At 36.5% G+C, this 14,210-nt stretch overlaps 1 protein-coding gene across 2 annotated transcripts in view; it reads left to right on the forward strand.

The window, feature by feature from the left end:
* The window catches only part of LOC150101236 (ERI1 exoribonuclease 3-like), a 151,742-nt gene that overhangs the window by 9,150 nt on the left and 128,382 nt on the right, over window positions 1-14,210 (forward strand). For both annotated transcript variants that reach the window (XM_090401742.1, XM_090401743.1), the window contains exon 2: window positions 12,253-12,369. In XM_090401742.1, coding sequence (XP_090257868.1) covers window positions 12,253-12,369 — 117 coding nt within the window. The remainder of the gene's footprint in view (window positions 1-12,252; window positions 12,370-14,210) is intronic.

Consider the following 14,210-nt stretch of genomic DNA (forward strand, 5'->3'; position numbering starts at 1 on the left):
TTTATTCAGAGAAGACTACAAAAACATTCCTGCCTTATGTGGATTTTTGTAGCCTTTGTAGAAACAAGCACTAGATTTTAACATCTGAGTAATTGAGACAGGTTACTGACATTCAAGTCTTCTTTGATTTTTTTTGCCACAAATCAGGAGAAACTTGTTCAAACTAAATAAAATGTGTGGTAGTCCCAAAGGCTAAATAGGAGAACATATCATCTACATATTTTAGCCAGATAAAATGCTTCAGGATGGGGTGGGGAGGGTGTAAGTCAACTGCTTGTTTTTCAAAATCATCCAGGAAGAAGTTAGCAAAAGGGATGAGATAGAAGAAAATCCTCCATCTGTCTCTAAGTTTTGTCTCTTAATAAATCTCTTCCAAGATACATAACAAGAATGGATTGCAAAGGATAAGAGATTTGTAATATTAGGAGGAAAATCTTTAACATGTTAAGATGTCATTCAAAGAAATATTGGTAAACAATGATGTGATGTCAAAGCTGAAAAATCAAAATATCTGTATTATTTACAGTTAGATTTTCAGAGATATTTTAAAACTTAAAAAACAAATTAATGAATGAAGAGAAAAATATCTTTATTGAAATGAATGTGTTCCATGCTGAACTGTCTTGCATGTAAGGTGAGAACTAGCTTAACTGTGTGTCACATCCTCTCTGCATCAGGTGGACATTTTTTTACGAATTAGCCATTGTATCTGGCATTCCATTTTCCATACATTACTGTTTTCAAATCACTCATTACCTCTTTTATCCTTTTTTTCTTCAATTCTATTATTTTGCATACTTCCATGTTAAATAACTTTCATTAAATCATGCATTCCGACAATTTCACTCTGTCGCTCCCAAGTCTCACTATCTTGCGTTTTGCTGCACCTCATTTCTGTTTCCTGATTTTACTTCCTTACTAGTATTTGTGAACTGCCTTATTTCAAGTCATAAAAAACTTATTTACTTTTCAAAAATATTGTGCATTATGTCAGATAGCTTGGTTTCTTATTTATTATCACTCAGCACCTCCAAGGGCCTCATTGCAGGGGAGGAATCCACACAACCCACACTCTCTCTCTCTCCACTACTACTTTATTCTTCACTTAAATACACAGTGGCACTAACCACCATTGATACACAACACTACTACTAATCAGTAGTATTTTTTGTCTGTAAATTGTGCGAGTTCTCTGACTGATTTGCCTGTAGCCAGGATGAAAAACCTGAGTGTGTAAAAAACCTGGCAATGAGTTTCAACCCATATGGTGTGAGGTGGAGTAATAAGGTCAAATGCATAGTTGGGTGTTGTTTACAGACCTAGTGGATCAGTTACTAATGATGATGAAGTGGATTACCAAATAAACATGGATGCAAAATGAGTAATTGTCATGAGTGATTTTAATTATTCAATCATTGAGTAGTGGTGAGATCTCATGAGAGAAATGAAGCTGAATTTATTGAGCTGTTCCGTGACATCTTCCTCAAGCAGCATGTGATGAAAAGAATTTGAGGTCAAAGAGTGTTAGATCTGATTATAGGGTTGGAGGTAGTAGTTAAAGGCATGACTGTTCTATCTTTGGTTGGTGACAGTGATCATGCTGTATCACTTTGAAAGTGCCTAATTTTATTGATGTTCCATTCAGAAAAGATATGCTTAACTACAAAACAGGAAATTATGACTGAGGAGCATGCTAGATCCTGTTCCATGGTATCATTCACTACACAGGAAGGATATTGGCAGCACATGAGAAGCATTTAAAAAATGCTTTAAACGATGCAGTGGCAGAGTATTTTTCTAGAATTTGAAGAATAAATAAAGTAAGAGTGAGATGGATGTGCCAACTTATTAAGAAAGATTCTGAAATTAAAAAGAAATGTGGAAGAATACCATATACATGAGGATGATGTCAGTTATGAAAATTATAAGGAGCAGGCCAGAAGAGTTAGAATTATTGCACAGAAAGCTAAGTATAATTAGCCACTAGTTTGTGGAGAGCTCCCAAGCAGACAAGTGTCATTTTGAGTAATAATTGGTGATTTTGCATGGTATTTACATAGTATTGTTTACTTTTCATATTTTGGCATGTCTGGGTGATTTTTGGGTGTTTTCTGAGTATTTTAAATTGTAAATTGATAGATACGGTCATCGTGCACATGGCCCCCATAAAGAGGAATACAACAAAGATGGCATCCAGGTCGCCATATTTGTCTAAAAATTTTAATTGAAAAGATTTGATTCAGTGTACCGTTTGCAAAATCTATGCATTGAGGAGAGCAGTTGGAGTCTGGTTAAACAACGATAGTTGAGCGAATGTGTGCAGACAGTGTGAAGAATGTGAGGATTTAAAGAGTGTATCAGGTCGTGAGAGTGATATCGTCGAAAGTGAGAATCGAGAAAATAGCGATGTTTGCGAGGTAGTACCACATAACTGTGATAGTGGCATTGAAAGTGAGAATGAAGGTAAACATACAGAACAAATGAATGAATTATTGGAGAATAAAAATGATGAGACTGATGCAATGAGTGAGATAGCTTGGTTACGCGGAGCAATACACAAGGCAAATCGGCAACTGGAGCATTGGCAAAAATGTTTACCGAGCATAGTACTGATAAACGGCAAAAGTATGATAGAAAAAATGAGTATGATAGTGAGTGTAAACAAAACGAAAGAGCGAGTGTTTCTTAGTAAGAGGTGTGTTAGTTGAGAAGTTAACAAAATCGTACCAACCTGGTGCAAACGGTAAGGATGTAAGTGAGTCAATTAGAATGCAAAAGCAGCGGGTGAAAGATTTGATAGTGGTAGCAGGTACAAATGATTTGAAAGGAGACAAAATTGCTGTGAGTGAGAATGTGAAGGAATTGCTTGGGGTAGCAAAAGAGAAGAGCGAGAGAGTTAGGATGGCGAGTCTGTTGCCGTGGTATGACAGTGACGAGTATAGGAGGAGGGCCATAATTGCTAATGACTTTATGCGTGAATTATGCAGGACGAGTGGTGTGGAATTTTTGGATGTGTGGAGTGAGTTTGATGGGCAAAAGGATTTATATAAGATGGATGGATGGATTTGGTGTATGGAGACTTGAAAAGGTGTTGTTGAATGTAGTGGAAGTGGATGTGCAGAATCAGGGAAACTAGAATTATTAAGGGTGGTGGGGGAGTAGATATGCAGACTTTAGGGAGACAGGTGAGTGTATGAATGTGTGTAATATGCCCAAGCGAGTACGAAAGACTACGAATCAGAATGGGATAGTTAGTATAAGGCATCAAAATAAGGTGGGGACAAATGGGCTTCTGCAATTCATGTATACTAATGCCAGAAGTATTAGGAACAAAAAGGAAGAATTTTTGGCCTTGGTTGGCACTTCCAGGCCACAGGTTATTGGAATTAGTGAAACATGGCTAACAGAAGATGATATAGCTAGTGGGATTGAATGTGAGGGGTATGGTGTGTTCAGGAGTGGCAGGAAGAATAAAATGGGCGGGGGGGGGGGGAGGAGTGTTATTGATGATAGCTGATGAGCTCAAGCCAAAGAGAATAGAAGTGGAACTGCAGGATAGAGAAAAAAACACATTTGAGGCTATTTGGTGTGAGATTGAAACTAGCAGAACAAAATATACAGTTGGGTGCTGCTATAGACCAGGTAATGGAATAGATGGTGAAGATAGTATGCATAAGCAAATAGAAGAAATGAGTGGAGGGAGGGTAATTATTATGGGTGATTTCAACTATGGTAACATTGATTGGAAGGAGAGGACACATGGGAGGAAGGAATTGGATTTTATGCGATTATTAAGGGATAACTATCTGTGACAGCATATAATGGAAAATACTAGGGGTCAGTGAGTGCTTGACCTAGTAATTGCATCGGAGAATTTGGCTGTAATGACCACGTTGCCACCAATTGGTGGGAGTGATCATAGGGTCTTGACTTGGAAGGTGGCTAAAGGTGCGGAATTTACAATTAAGACAGGGTACATGTGGAATTATCGGGCTGATAAGTATGACAAGCTTAGGAGTTTGATTGGATAAGTGCCATGGCATGTAAAACTGCAAGGGCTAGATGTTGAAAGAGCATGGGAGGTAGTTAGGAAGTGTTTGCATGAAGCAATGGCTGACTGTATATCTAGAGTCCGAATAATAATTCAAGTAGGGGTTAAATGGAATAACACCATTAAGCTTAAGCTGCAAAAAAAAAGAAACAACTATGGAGGGAATTTAAGGGGAAAGGTGACTGGCAGGTACATGAACGGTATGAAGCGCAGGCCAGAAGGGTGAGTGTGGTAAGAAAAGCAAACATGGATTATGAAAGAACATTAGCCATGCAGGCTAAAGAGAATCCCAAATACTTTTTTCGATATGTTGCAAGTAAAAGAAAAAATGTATATGGCAGAATGATTTTAATGAATGCCGATGGTAGGGAGGTAACCGAATCAGTTGATATAGTTGAATTACTGAGTGAGCACTTGCAAGACTATATCATCCAGGTGGTGACATTGCAGGACTGATATAGTCTTGCAAGTGGTGAGTAGTCCATTACAAAACCTCAATGTCAGTACATCTGTGGGATTGGATGGTATACCAGCGCATGTCGTACGTGAAGTGGCTAAAGAAGTGTCAGTGCCCTTGACCATTTTGTTTAATTTGTAATGGGTCTGGGTTAGTCCCGACTGGGTGGAAAAAGGGAAAAATAGTTCCACTGCATAAAGGAGATTCCAAGACTGCTGTTGTAAATTACTGACTGATTAGCATATCAGGAATCGTCAAGGTCTTGGAGAAATTAGTCAAGAAAAAAATACAGGATTTGATGGATGAAAATGGGACACTGTATTGAGGGACAACATGGTTTTGTGAAGAGTAGATCATGCCTCAGTAACTTGCTCACATTTTATAACACAGTGACGGCTGAACTGGATAAGGGTAATGGGTTTACAGTGATTCTATTGGACCTTGCTAAAGCCTTTGATAGGACACCACATGGAATTCTAATCAGTAAACTGCAGCGTATGGAGATGGATATAAGGTTGGTGAGATGGATAGGAGGGTGGTTGATGTAGAGATATCAGAGAGTGGTTTATTCAGGAGTAGAGTCCAAAAGACAGCTTGTGACTAATGGTGTGCCCCAGGGTTATGTTCTTGGACCACTACTTTTCAATTTGTTTATTAACGATATAGGAAAGGATCTGAGAGGAAGTGTTTACTTGTTTGCTGATGATGCAAAGTTGGGTAGAGCAATAGTGAATGCACAGGATGTCAAAATTTTGCAAGATGATTTGGATAGTTTGGAGGACTGGGCTAAGGAAAATGGATGTCGATTTAATGTGGCAAAGTGTAAGCTTATGCATTTTGGGGTGAAAAGATTAGTAGCAGTATATCACATTGGTTGAACCGTACTCCAGGAGATTGAGGCCAGGGATTGGGGAGTGTTGGTGGATAGGGAGTTGAAGTTTAGGTGGGGCACATCGCATAAGTGGCTAAATCTGCTCATCAAATCACTTGGTTGTTGAAAAATATTTTAACAAGCAGAGACAAACAAGTTATTGTTCCTCTGTATCGAGCCTTGATAAGACCCTATCTAGATTACTTTGCCCAGTTATGGGCACCAGGGTTTCTTCTTGATGGGGGAGGAGGTGGAGAGGATCCAGAGGCGAGTGACCAAGATGATAGCAGGTCTATGGAATGAACCTTATGAGAACAGGTTGAAGATTTGTGGGTTACAAAAATTGTATCAAATCAAATCTCATCAAATCACTTGGTTGTTGAAAAATATTTTAACAAGCAGAGACAAACAAGTTATTGTTCCTCTGTATTGAGCCTTGATAACACCCCATCTAGACTACTGTGCCCAGATATGGGCGCCAGGGTTTCTTCTTGATTTGGAGGAGGTGGAGAGGATCCAGAGGCGACTGACCAAGATGATAGCAGGTCTATGGAATGAACCTTATGAGAATAGGTTGAAGATTTGTGGGTTGCAAAAATTGGTTGATAGTCAGAAAAGGGGTGATATGATGGAGACATTAAAATTACTGAAGGGTTTCTATAAGATTAATTCAGAAGATATTTTTGAGAATAGGACTGGTGGTGGGAGAACTAGGGGTCATACATGGAAGCTGGGAAGAATGTGGTTAGCAAGGGTGTTAGAGCTAGGTTTTTTACTTCTAGAGTGGTGAATGAGTGGAATAAGCTGCCAGAGTCTGTTGTGGGTGCTATGACTGTGAATGAGTTCAAGGCGAGGTATGATAGATACTGTGTGAATATTGAATAATTGTTCTTGACATGATGTTAGGACCTCCCTCGATGAGTCTGTTGACTCCGTCTAGTTGCCCGAAATAATAATAATAATAATAATAATAAAGCAACTGGATCTGAAGTCAACTCAAAATAATTCTGTCATGTTGCAAATAAAATAATGAATCAGCATAAAAGAATAACTCTACTGAATTTAGATGGTTTGTGTGTGATGGATGCAGAAAAGATTTTTCAACTAATGTATGCCCGTATTCCTAAAAGCAATCAACCTAGTGTGTGTGACATTGAGTTCTGCTGTCTCTTCACCGGTTGAAGAAACTCCGGTATATGAGGAGAAGGTACTAGAGTTATTGCACAAACTGAATAAGAATTCAGCAATAGGAGCTGATGAAATATCAGCATGAGTGCTAAAAGTATTCACCTGAACTGGCTGTTCCTTTGACTTAACAATAAATTTTAACCTCAAAACATAGGTGATTCCACAGGAGTGGAAAAAATGTCTGATAATCCCATTGTATGAAGGTTGTGCAAAGACTAATGAATCTACTGATAGGTCAACGGTAGACAAATGTATCTACTATTGACCTATCAGTATCTCTGGTGTGGTGGTTAAGGTTTTTTTCCCTTATGGTGTTATATGATTAGAATGGATTGCCTTCTGGAGGTTGTGAGTGCTGCAGATAGTGTAAATGAATTCAAGAAAAGGAATGACAACTGGGGCAGTAGCTGATCTCCATTGGCCTACTAGAGACAGAAGGCCAATTTGCAGGAACAAGGAGCTCTATGTACACCTAGAACTGAGAGATGAGGGAGTTTGTCTTTAGTGGAGTAGATAAGGGTAGCTAGTTTTAAGTGAGACTTAAATGTGGTGCAAAGATTGTATTCCCTTTAAGATTTTGGATATTTTTTGTGATGTGACTCGGTTGGGGTTAGCATTACTAAAATCTTTCTGAAGAGAGTCTTGGGCTAGGGGAAGGATTGCTTATTTTTTTTGATACTATGGGAATCATAGCTATTAAAAAAAAAGTGCAATGTATATTGAGTTCTGTTGTGAGAGTGGTTTCATTGGAAGAAAGATTATAAGCTCTATGGTTTTTTATGACACCATATTGTTGAGTGTGAAAAGGACAGGTGGTCAAGGTGTCTGGAAAGGCTAGACTATTATTAATTTCCCTTTCCATTATAAATTGGATTCTACAGGGAAGACTTTTGAGGTGATGGAGAAAAGTGTCTAATGCATCTGGGCCATGAGACCAAATAGAAAAACACATCACTTAACAAGATAGAAAGGTTGAGAGCAGCTGAGCCCAGAGCTTGTTTTTCAAAATCTCAAAAAAAGAAGAAAAAAAAATTGCCAAGGGGTTGAGAGGGGGGGGGAGACCCCATAGAGATATATACCCTCTGTCTGTTTATACATTTTTTCTAATGGCAGAGAAATAACCAGAATGGATAACAAAGGAAAGGAGATCAATGATATCAAGAGGAAAATTTTTTTTAAAAAATAAGGTGTCATTTAAGGGAATGTTAGTAGTGTTGCCAATTTAGCTCTTTTGGAGCTAGATCTAGCTCCTTTTTTAATTTTTCCTAGCTCTAAAAATTTTAATCTAGCACCTAGCTCCAAATTTAGCTTCTTCAGAACTTGTTTCGGCTCTTTTTAGTCGTTTTTATAACCTACTCTTAAAAAAATTGTTTTAAGTTTTCCAGATGTTCGCATTTGATAAAGAAATGTATTGTGCATTTGGTGCGAGTACCATACACGTTTCAAACTTGTGGTGACATCAGTCATGTGACCCAACAGTCTGCCATTTTGTCACCTTGAAGTTGATAGCACCGTTCCAAGTTACGATAGTGAGTGGAAAGTTTCAAAGACTGATTATAATTCGTTGCAGTAGAGAGTTATATATGTACTCTTCTTCAAAAATGAGCAGAGACAAATAAAGCTTACAAGCAAAACTTTAGGAGGGAATGTTTAGTAAATGGCTTTGTGAAGTTTCTGGTGATGCTACAAAAGGCCACTGTAAGTTTTACAGATGGGATATAGCTGCTAAATATTGTCAACTTGTAAAGCATAGTGAAACTAAGAAACATCTTGCTTCAGTTCCATATAAGGTTGTTCATATTACAAATATGCTTGTGAAGAAGTCTGATGAGACAGCAAACTTTGAAGGCATCTTAGCATTATTTCTTTGTTATCACTCATCATTCGACAGTTGCGATTATCTAGTAGATCTTTGCAAAAATATCATCCCAGATGCCAAATTAACTAATATCAAATTATGCCAAAGATGAAAATGTGCCGAACCAAGCGCTCTGCAATTGTAAAGAATACTAGAAGATCTAATTGTGGACATTTTCAGTTTGCTAATAGATGAATCAAATGATATCACAGTGAGTAAGATTTTAGGAATGGCCATCATTTATGATAGCAAGAAATTCAACAAAATTATGCATACATTTCTGAGCATGGTGGTTCTAGAAAAGTGTGATGGTATTGTGGCTGCATTAAAAAAAAAAAAAGCTCTTGGCCAAAAAACTGGACATTAAAAATCTCATTGCAATTGGTACAGACAAAGCCAATGTTATGGTTGGTCAGTAATGGTGTTTATGAACAACTGAAGGCATACTTTCCCTCCTTAATTTAATTAGATGTGTATGCCATTCATTGCAACTGGCAATGTCTCGCACTTGTGCAGAATCTCTCCGAAGAAAATTAGAATTTTTAGTTGCCGAGACGTATAAGTGGTTTTTACATTCTTCTTCAACACAAGTAGAATACAAAGAACTGTACCAATGCACTCAAATCCTACTTTCCTTCCCCACGTTCACCTCCACAGCATTACACTTATAGTTCTGTTATATATATCCAGCTATATTTCTTATCAACGAAAATGATGATGCTCTTAAAATTATAAGCAACTGTGCAACAAGGTGGCTCTCCATTGAACCTGCAGTAGACAGAATTTGCAGCCAGTGGTTGGAATTAAAAACTCACTTTGAAGTCGTGAGTGTGATTGAGAAATTTTACAAAGCTCAAATTTTGTGGGAGATGTATAAAGATGAAAGGAATCTGTTGTACCTTTTATTTTTGAATCCTGTTCTAGTTAAAGTTCAGCAAGTTAATAAAATTTTCGAATTGTGCGGATAAGACGAGATTATTTGAAGATCTTTCTCGTTTGATTCGCTCTATTTCTAATATGTTAGTGCTACCATCATCCACAGTTGACCCTCTAGAGTCAGAGATTGATGACTATTTGGATCCCAAACTAAATCTTGGTTACAGATTTGAAAGAAAAAAATTCAGAGTTGATGATACAAAAGAAAATAACAGAAAATGATAAGCAAAATCTTAGAAATAGAGCAAGACAGTTTCTTCCTGATCTCTTCAAACTGTGTAAGCAAAGGTTGCCTCAAAACTTGAATATTTTAAGAATGATCTCTTCTTTTTCTGTTGACAATACCCTAAAACATATAAAAGAACCTGTTACTCCCATCTTAGAAATAATGCTGAAAACAGAAAAAGATGTTGCTGCTGCTGAATACCAGTATACTACTATCCACTTAAATAAATGGACAAATATAGAAAACACAGCTATTCTGGACTGAAGTACGAGAATACAAAGATGCATCTGGAATGAATCCATTTAAAGAAATTGCTCAGTGTGCAGTCAATTTATTAATACTGAAATTCTAATGTGGAAATTGAACGAATTTTTAGTTCCTCGAATGTAGTTAAAACTGAATTAAGAAACAAGATGGAATTGCCAATGCTGACAGCTGTTTTGTCAGTCAAGTATGGCCTCAGACATAACAAGTGCTGTACAAACTATCATTTACCAGCATCTACACTGAGTAATATTGGAACAATGGTCACATATAATAAAAGCTGAAAATCTGATTGAGAACATGGGTGAATTAAGCACAGAAGGCCACTTGGAAGATGCTTTTAGTCACTTATATGCAAGTATGACTTTAACTTGAATAAAGTAAGTAACTAAAAAGTATCAGCTACTACTTCTAAAATTTTAGCTTCAAATTTTTATTTTTAACTCCTTTTTAGCTCTTTTTAACTCCTTTTTTTTTTTTTTAAAGATTTAGCTGCTTTTAGTGATTTTCATTTAGGCTACAGTAAATGTTAGTGAACAATGAGGTGGTGTCAAAGCTCACTAGGATAGCGTATCCGCTTTCCAGCCAAAAGGCTGCAGGTTCATATTCTGCCGTAGGCATGGATGTTTGTGATTGTCTGTGGAAATACTAGTGGTGGGCAGTAGGTGGTGTTGGTGATGCAATTACTGGTAGTTGAGATCAGGTGCCCTCCCTTGATGAGTCTTTGGACTCCCTGGAGGTGGCGCGTATTATTAATAATAATAATATCAGTATATGTTTAATATCATTAACAATTATATTTTCAATGGAACTTTTAAGGTAAGAGTTTTTTATGTATGGTGTTGTATGACCTTTTCTTCAGAAAGGTTTTAGTAATGCTATCACTATGTCTGAGTCGCATCAAAAAAAAATATCCAGAATCTTAAAGAAATACAAACTTTGCATTGTTTTCAATCCTCACTTAAAACAAATGATTGCAGGACTGGTTGGCGGTTACCTTATATGCTCTCCAGCCAAAACGCTGTGCTGTGGGTTCGAATCCCTCTGTGGGCATGGATTTTTCTAATTATCTGTGAAAATACTAGCAGTGGTGGTGGTGGCTGTTGATGAGTCCTTGGACTCCCTGGAGGTATCACGTAATAATAAAAAATAATGTAGGTAAGGAACAGATAAGGGTAGCTTTGCTAAAGAAAAGCTCCCTTCTCTCTCTCTCTCTCACTCTCTCAGTTCCAGGTGTATATAGAGTTCCTTGTTCCTGCAAGTTGGTCTACTATGGACAGACAGGAAGAGCATAAATAATATATCTGTAGTGATGATCATGGTCACTCTCTGGCCTTGCAGACCATGCTTTGGATACAGCTCACAGAATCAATCGGAAAAAGAACCATCATGCTCCAGTTCAGTAAATTTAGAAGAGAAAGACGGTGTTTAGAATCTGCTTCTGCTCTTAAAAATCAGCTTGCTTTGAATAAATAAGGTTGCATAAAACTTCCCAAAATATGGGAAACACTAATACTTTGAGATCTCAATTTACATCCTAGGACTCTGACAGATGCTCATAGAGGGTGCCCCACCTAGTTTGGGCTCTAGTCTTTCAATCATGTGTTACAAGTCTCATTTTGTACTTCCTGATATCTATAACCGAGATGAAATATTGGAAGAATTAAATACTATTTTTAATATTTTCTTAGTGCTCTTTCACTCAATTAAACTTTTAATGAGTTTCTCTCAGCACTTAAGCCTTAATGCATGGATTTTTTTTTTTTTTATTCAAGTGGCATATTTTATTACCTGTTACTGGTAGTTTTTTAAATTGATAGAAAGCAATTAGCCAAAGAAAATAATAAATGCAGCAAAAAAAGAAGTTAAAACAAAGATAGCTACAACATTGTTTTGTAGCCTGACTGACCATGCCTGTAGTGTATTAGCTCTCCACCTGACAGGATTGTGAGTTCAGATCCCACAATCAGCGTGAGTCATTGAATGGGAGATGAATTTCATTGCCCATTGTGAGATTACAAGTCATGCCTATTGGAAGTCTGAAGTCACTTGGAAACATTCCATGTTTAGTCTTCTAGAGCAAGGCTTCCAGATTATGTTTTTTTTTTTAAAAAAACTTCTCCCACAATAGCTCATCCTCGATACTATAGGTTTACAACCTTTTGCAGATGAGAGTTTAACATCTTCAATTTAATCTCACTAATTAATTTTTTAGTTTTTTTGCCTCTTATGATTTTTTGGTTAATTACTTATGTAATTAAGTACTTCTTTTGAAATTGTTGCCAGTTATAATAGTTGTCAAAACACATTGGTACATGCTACTTTGATTAAATATAATACTGTGGTAATAAAAGCCTGGGCGTTTATCACTCTTATATGTTGAAGTGTTATTTTCTTTTAGGAGATAATAGAATTTGCAGTTTTAAAAGTTAATGGAGTTACCTTTGAGATAGATGCAGTGTTTCATAAGTATGTACAACCGCAGATCCATAAAGAGCTAAGTACATTTTGTACAGAGGTAAGCTATTTTTATTTCATTTACCACAAAATATAATTTCATTTTATTTGCTGGCCTGGCTGGCATAGTAAAATAACATCTTCACCAACAGGCTGTAGTTTGAATCTCACAATGCAAGGGAGATGTAATGGAAAATGAATTGTTCATCTTGTTGTAATTTATTTTTATTTGAATTTTATCTTATTTAACACGTACACTGTGTAATACCATGGATGGGCTAAGGATTAGAAATCTTGCTCTAGAAACTTGGAACTTTTCCACTTCAGGCCTTCAAATAAGCAAGATCTAGTGAGTGTGGTCTCACCTACAATAATTCATCTACAACCTATTGGCATTCTACTGAACAACTTAGACATGCATTTGTGAATATTTTTAGGTTGCAGATGAATTATTGTAGGTGAGACCACACTCACTCACTAGAACTTGCTTATTTGAATGCCTGAAGAGGATAGGAAAAGTTTCAGACTTTTCCTAGAACAAGGTTTCTGGATTTCTTATCCTTAGCACATCCATGGTACTACATAGTATGCCTATTAAATAGCAATGAAATTCAAATAAAAATAAACTACGGCAAGATGAACAATTTATTTATTTTTCCATATAATCTCCCTTTATTCAATTTCAGCATATATAATTTGAGAAATTATAGATTATAATTTCCATTATAATCTCCCCTTAATTCAATGCAGCATTTGTTCATGCAATTTTTGAAATGCGATTGGTAGGTGTCTAAAAGTATAGCATTTCTGTGGTCACATATTTCTGGATGATCTCAGCTGAGTCAAACTGGTGTGCTTTTAATTTTTTTTTCGATTTTGGATGTAACAAAATCCAGTGTGCTAAATATGGCAGATGTTTGTGGACTGATGGATTTGGGATTGAGAAACTGTTTGACATTTAATGCACAATGTTCAGGTGCATTGTTGTGCAGTAACAGCCAGTTGCTTGTTCAGTACAGCTTCCTTTCCCCTGTTACATGTATTAATTCACATCCAGGATAGTACTTGTTTGCTGTTAACCATTTGGTCCTGTGAAACACATTCCTTATGACCAATTCCATTCACATTAAAGACATTTGTTTTGACTCAAGACTTCTGCAGTTATGTTGTCTTGGATATGTCAGTGATCACCATTCCATTCTTTGCCATTTTTGTTCCTAGTTTGTATTGGAAGCACTGTAATTTATCTGCAGTTGTGATTCTCTGTAAAGTGGTATGATCTTGGTCACTGATTTCGATAGTTTCACAAGGCACTAACACTGATGCACAAAGCACTTGTATTATATCAATCGCTGCGTGCGGAAGAACTACTTTTTCTAAGGTGCATATGCACATTAGAAAAAGCATGCACTAATGGTTAAAATTATATGCTATTTTCTAATTCTGTTTAGAGTAAGTCTAAAAAAAATTTAGTTTAATGAACATACCGTATTTTTAGTATAATGGATGCACTTATTTTCACTAGAAGCATATCTGGCAGAATGCCAGTAATTGTTATTTTTGCAAAACCATATACAGTAAAACCCCTTTTTTTACACTTTTCAGGGGACTGATGGAAAAAAGTGTAAATAGCAGGAAATGTAAAAAAACCTTTAAAAAAGGCTAAAATATGACACTGCTAGTATGTGAGTCTACATACTAGATTACAAAATTTAATAACTGAAAATAAATGAATTTACAATTACTTACATTTATCTATTTAAAGAAATCTTTAATTGTTGATTGTTTTTGCTTTTCATGTTTTATTTTTTTTTTTTTTTGACATACCGCAAGATTGCTTTGCGTTGAGTTTTTTTTACTATCGTGTTCAAAGAGGACACGGATAGTCCAAGATCTTTTGCT

Source organism: Typopeltis vanoorti, chromosome 12 (assembly GCF_054136105.1).
Source record: "Typopeltis vanoorti isolate ZY-2024b chromosome 12, IOZ_Tvanoo_1.0, whole genome shotgun sequence".
NCBI classification, from domain to species: Eukaryota; Metazoa; Arthropoda; class Arachnida; order Uropygi; family Thelyphonidae; genus Typopeltis; species Typopeltis vanoorti.